At 40.1% G+C, this 6000-nt stretch overlaps 1 protein-coding gene across 1 annotated transcript in view; it reads left to right on the top strand.

Annotated features, from left to right (window-relative positions):
- PLCE1 (phospholipase C epsilon 1) overlaps nucleotides 1–6000 on the top strand; it is a 386628-nt gene that overhangs the window by 342968 nt on the left and 37660 nt on the right. The window contains exons 19-20 of the mRNA XM_019502605.1: nucleotides 209–335; nucleotides 2520–2644. Of these exons, the coding sequence (XP_019358150.1) occupies nucleotides 209–335; nucleotides 2520–2644 (252 nt within the window). The remainder of the gene's footprint in view (nucleotides 1–208; nucleotides 336–2519; nucleotides 2645–6000) is intronic.

Raw genomic sequence — 6000 nt, 5'->3', positions numbered from 1 at the left:
CCTGTTATACTAGTATAATTTTTACTATGGTATTTTAAGTAATTTTTAGTATGGTATTTTATCTTGCTCTTGACAGTCTGTTTTCCCCTCCTAGGAAAGCAGAAAATCAGATTATCTATCATATAAGAAAAATAAGACACATGCAAATAACAGAAAGTTTAATTTTTAGAAATATTTATGATTTTTTTTAATTACTCTGATGCTATAGGCACACCAACTGGCATACATGCAAGCACAGGCTAGTAATGGTGCTAATGTTGTTAACCCCACAACTAATGAAGAGGAGGAGGATGAAGAGGATGAATATGACTATGACTATGAATCTCTCTCAGATGGTAATTATGTTTGTGAATTTTTTAATTGCACAATTGTAACAGTTTTCCATATGTTCCATTATATCTTTAAATCAGTGAAGTTTGCCTCAGTCAAAAACTGAAACATAGACCTGGCACCACCACAGGATAGTGCAGTAACCTGGAGACTTTTCTCCAGGGCAGATGGTTTATAGTCACAATCTAGGCCTAAATGTCCAAATGTCTCTTAAACATGCCATTTTCTTGGCATTCACATTGCTGGCATCCAGAAATCAAACTAATGATTGTTGTATTAATGGGTTAGTTGTGGTAGCCAACAATTAAGCTGGTTTTTACAGACAGTCTTCAGAGCAGGAGCAGAGTGTCATTTTACTGAGTGCTTGCTGCTGCTGCTGACCACTTTAAAGATACTTGTCAGAGAAGGACTGAGTATGTCCCTAAGGTAAGTTAAATTTCACTAGGGATGTTCTAGCCCAAGACGTTCAGAAGTGGCATTAGCTACTGATTTCAGACATTATCAGAAACTGTGTCATACAAAGATATATCACAACTGGCTGCAAAATTCATACCACCCAGACATACAGCAAAAGATTGAAATATTTTATTTATTAAAACTAAGGTCCTGTGATGCCTGGCCTTCATACAACTGGTGAAATTCAGAAAGTTTACCAGGTCAGCTCTCTTCACAGTTCAGCTGGCACAATAGAACCTTTATTTAAATAGTTCTTTGTTTCTCTCATAGAGATGCTAAAGAAATCAATTTAATAAGCAGACTTGGTAATCATTTCTCTGTTCACTGCTGCATTTAAGTTAATTATGGGTGAGATTCTAGTGCCTGCTCCAGTGAGGCAGCTAGAAAGCCAACTTAAATTGTTACTTGAGGATTCTTCCTGTGGGGAAGAATCTGTAAGGGACATAAGCAAAAATATGCTGGTCAGACGTAGATGCTTCTGATTTACTGGCCAGGAAAATTTTACAACTTTTCCACATTAAGTAGTACCTAAAATTAGTCAAGAGAAGTTTTGAAAAACTTGAAACAACAACTAAAAATTTGCACAGTGCATTAGATAAGGTAACCTGTGCATGGATTACTGCTTTATTATAATGGTTACCCTTTTGGTTTTGTTATTTTAAATTACAATAATCCCTGGCAGAACTAATCTAAATAATAGTCTGAAAACTTTGGGAGATTTTTTTATTTTCAACAAGTATTGTAGTTTTACATAATGCTTCTGATTTTACAACTGACACTTAATTTTCATTTCTTTCGCTGTGTTTCTTAATTTCCTTTATTCTTATTCCCTTTCTGACTCTTCCTATAGCTGATGTCCTTAATGCTTCCCCTGCTCCTAACAGCCAGGAAGGTAAAGGCCGTTTGGTTGAGCATTTTAACTGCATGGATTTAACACTGTATTTCCAACTTACTGCAAATGCATAGTGTTATTACATGGTTCCTTGTTTTCATTAATACAAAATGTGGTAAAATATTTTCATAAGGTAGGGACCTGCATTAGAAAGCATTTATATTCTAATAAGCTACCAGGGCACATATGACATACTATACATCTAGAGTGAATTTAAAATACTTCCTTTTGGGACAGTTTTCCATTACTTTAAATCATTCCACTCAAATCAATCAATTAGGCTAAGTTTCTTACAAAAACTTGAGGTACTCTTCTCCTTGGAGGTGAATGCTTCAGCTGTATCAGAAAGGGGTTATGTGTGTGTGCATGTGTGTGCTAACTGACAGGGGGATGAAAAACAAAATATAGAATGTAAAGCTAACTTTAAGATAGTTGAGTAGTAACTAAATTAAATTTGAATTTCTACAATTCAAGAATATTGCCTTTTAATTTAGATGGCTAGCCAATAGTTTGGCTTCTTGCTTTGCCAAAAGAAAACCTAGAACTGCTTTATTTCATGGTTTATGAAATGGTTTTATGTGGTTAACCTGTACTGAACAAAAAAGACAGGGAAGAAACTTTCATGCCAAGAAAAACAAAACTACATTTTTAAAAACAGAATATTATCACTGACAGAGAAATGCTTTGACCAGTGAATATATTCTTTTGCCATCAGATAATCAGATGTGTCATTAGGAGCTTTATTCAATATCATGTTAGTTGAACTAAAATTAGCAGCCAAAGTTATTTGCCTGAATGTTAACTAAACATCAATTATTAATTAAATGCTGTTAATTTACAGATAACATTCTGGAAGACCGACCTGAAAGTAAGTCAACTGGGGATAAGCTACAGTTTGAATATAATGAAGAAATTGCCAAGAGAATAAAGAAGACTGATTGCATTACTTACAGCAATAAAGGAAAGGTAATACTGCTTTTTCCTTTTTTTTTTCCATTCCTTTCCCCAGAACACAGACCAAATTCAAGAGGTTTTGGATTGTTTAGATGACTGGGTATGTGTCTCTTTGTAGCACTACAAAAATATCATGCCAGGGGTGCAAAGGCGTTCCGACAGGGGTGTAAAGACGTTGCAGCTCCTTTGCTGGAGAGTTACAAAGTCATCTCAAAAGCAAGCTCTTCAGTCAGGAGCAAAAGGGGCTGCTTCTTGGGTCCCCTTGCCCACAGTGAAGTCACCCTTCCCTCTCCACTCCAGGGAAGAAGGCAGGCTGTCAGTGATCAGCTGGCAGCTTCTGAAAAGTAACAGCTGCCAAAAACAGCCACCAGTACCTGTGGAAGTAGCGGGGGTGAAGAGAACTGTTCTGGCAGTGGGAATTTGCTAACCCTTGCTCCTTTCTCTTCTCCCCCCTAACCAGCTGCCTGCATGCTCTACTGATCTGGTGATTGGCAAAGCTGGGCAGTTGTACAACTACTATACCCAGCAAAGCTTCAACTGCAGCAGTGACAGAGCCACCACTGCCCAGCTCCACAAATCAGTTGACTGGGAGAGCTGGGCAGCCATGCGGCTGCTGCTGCCAGCTCCACTGCTCAGCAGTGGCTCTGTCACAGCCCAAGAGCTGCAATCATCCTGGGACTCTTGAAGCAGAAAGAGGAATTGCTGCCTTGGCTGTAGGAGCCCTGGCTCTTCCCACCACCAGCTCACTTCCAGGCAGACTATCAGAGAGCCAGCTGCTCCCCCTTGGAAGGAAGGATGGAGGGAGAGTAGGTGACTGTGGGATACTGGGGGGGCCTACAGACCCCTGCAGTGCTACATGGCATTACTCATAGCACTACAAAATGTAGCACTACCAAAAAGTTCCTTTTTGAAAGAGGTAACATTTTGTAGTACTTTTGTCCTCTTTGTAGCACTACAAACAGCCTGAATAGCTGTTCACTCATATTTTGCAATGCTACAAGGGTGTATTTAGCACTATACATGTGATGCCTGGGTATGGCCTGAGCCATCAGATTGCAAATGTACTTTTTATAGACAAACAGCTAAAAGAAAAGAACCATGCTGGAGAAAACAAAGTTAATGGACCAAATATCTAGCAAAAAAGGTTCAGAAGTTATTTTAGGTGTAACAAACAGACCATACCCTCACACATCAGCAATAAAAATAGGCAAACCCATTTTAGAAGCTGCAACCCAGTGTCCACATGAAATCAGTGAGAATCTTTCCATTAGCTTTAATCAAGCCAGCTTCTGGCATGAGTGTACCTCTTTTAAAACTAGCTTGGCTATCTCTACAGTACAGCCTGAAGTTTAGACCTACCCATAGTTACTTGTACTAATGGCAAGATAGCTGATAGTAGCAGTGACTCTACTGAAGAATTAAAAAGCATGAAAATAATTGCTGAAACTGCTAAAAGGTAATTAAAAAAATATTAAGGACATTGTGTAAGTAATGAAGGTCCAATTCTGTTCTCCATTTAGTTCTACCTCTCCACTGCAGGGGATAGCAGAGCTGTGCCACCATGGGGTGAGAGGGGAGCCAAAAAGCAAGTTGTGACTCAGTCACAATGGATTCTTGGTCTGCTCCTGGCCCAGCTTTTCAGGGGCCCTCCCTACGGACTAAGAGAAAGCGTTCAATTTGGCTTATTTGTAGCAATAAAAAACCCAGCCAAAACTGTAAGGACTTCGTGTTTAAGATTGCTTGTATTCTTTTCTCATTATTTCAGCTGATTCATCCCCTTTTTTCACAGCCCATTTCGATGCATGTTCTTATTGTGAGAGTTTGCTGAACTGTGTAGATATCTCTTTGCACATTTACTGTCCCCTGAAGGCTGCGTTTTCTTAGTTTCCCACCCTTCTGAGTCTTCCAGATATATTCAAAATATTTAATATATTTCAAAATATTCTTTCCTTTTTTTAAAAAAAGCACTTTTGTTATTATTTTTGCTCAGTTAAAAATTACCTTCTATGGACTTTTCTTTCAGATGTTGTGCTACATTTCTAAGCTTTTTCAGTTTTGACACTATCTCTCTAGCATTGAATGATAAGCACCAGAATTATAACAGATGGGGCTAGTTTCTCCTCAGTGGTTACACATAACTCCAGGGACAGTTAGCATGTATCAGGGTGCTCAATCCCCACTCCCATTAGCCAGATCCAACCTATAGAACTGTGTGATCTGGCTTACGGGGCTCCCCAAAGGTATGGAAATTTGGCAGTGGGGAGCAGTGACTGCATTAATAGCTGCTTCTCTGCAGCCAAATTTTTGGAACCATAGGGAGCCCCACAGTTGAGATGATATGGGCCAGACTGAGCCAGCATGTGGCCAGAAGCAGACACTTGGGGTTGGGCCAGCACACGGCTGGATCTGGGTGCTCGGGATTAAGCTGGTACTCAGCAGGATCTTGGCACATGGGATTGGGCCATCGTATGAGGTTGGGCCAGTGCGTGGCCCGATCTGGGCTCATGGGTTTGGATCAGCATGCTGGATTGCACCCATGGACTGACTTCATGTGCTGATTTTATGAGGGATCCAGTTCATAGACCGGCCTGCACTACTTGTCCATCTCATGAGAGTGGTAAGGCTGGGTGGCACTGAGATAAATCACTCTTGTTAATAAAGGAAAACGCACACTCCAAATTACTGCATCAAGTTCAAATTGAAGATCAGCCCTTCCAGTTGAACTCCCAACTCTGCACATGTGTGTGTGGCACAAGTTACCTGCACGCTGGAACAATGGACTCTCACTTTTTGTCAAATTAATAAATGAGAAACCGGCTTTAGGAAATAAATCGTTTGTCTTTATAAGTAGCATGTGTGCACTGCCGCTTCATGCTGATTGAATTTGCTAATAAGCATGTACCAGAGGTGGCTAAAAATAAAGTTTTGGAGGGACAGGCTTGCTTCAGGCTCCTAAATGGCAATTTCTTTATATATAATGTAAGGCCTTCATTCTGTAACTGCTTGTGTAGTGCTTAGTGGTCAGCCACAGCAGCTGAAGTAGGTGTGCATGGATAATTCATATATCTGGGGACACATGGGCTACAGCCTTGTCCTCAGGATGCAAATGAGCTGTGTTGCTACACATTCTGCACTCAGACCTCACTTCTGTTAATAGGTGTACATCATTAGGAGCCAGGTTTTTTAAAGTCATTTAGGTGGCTAAGATGTAAAGAGATTCCTAATGGCCTTTTCAAAACCAATGAGGTACCTAAGTCTCCCTTGAGAGAGATCCACTAGGACCGAGATATCTGAAGTTTTTTAGGCACCTAACTCCCACTGAAATAAATGGGATTAGGTGTCTAAACAGAGTTAGATACTTTTCTGCA

This window comes from Gavialis gangeticus, unplaced genomic scaffold, assembly GCF_001723915.1.
Source record: "Gavialis gangeticus isolate Ggan-Ray unplaced genomic scaffold, GavGan_comp1, whole genome shotgun sequence".
In the NCBI taxonomy this organism is placed as follows: Eukaryota; Metazoa; Chordata; order Crocodylia; family Gavialidae; genus Gavialis; species Gavialis gangeticus.
The sequence above is the reverse complement of the archived record's forward strand: the minus strand, read 5'-3'. Positions and strand labels throughout refer to the sequence as shown.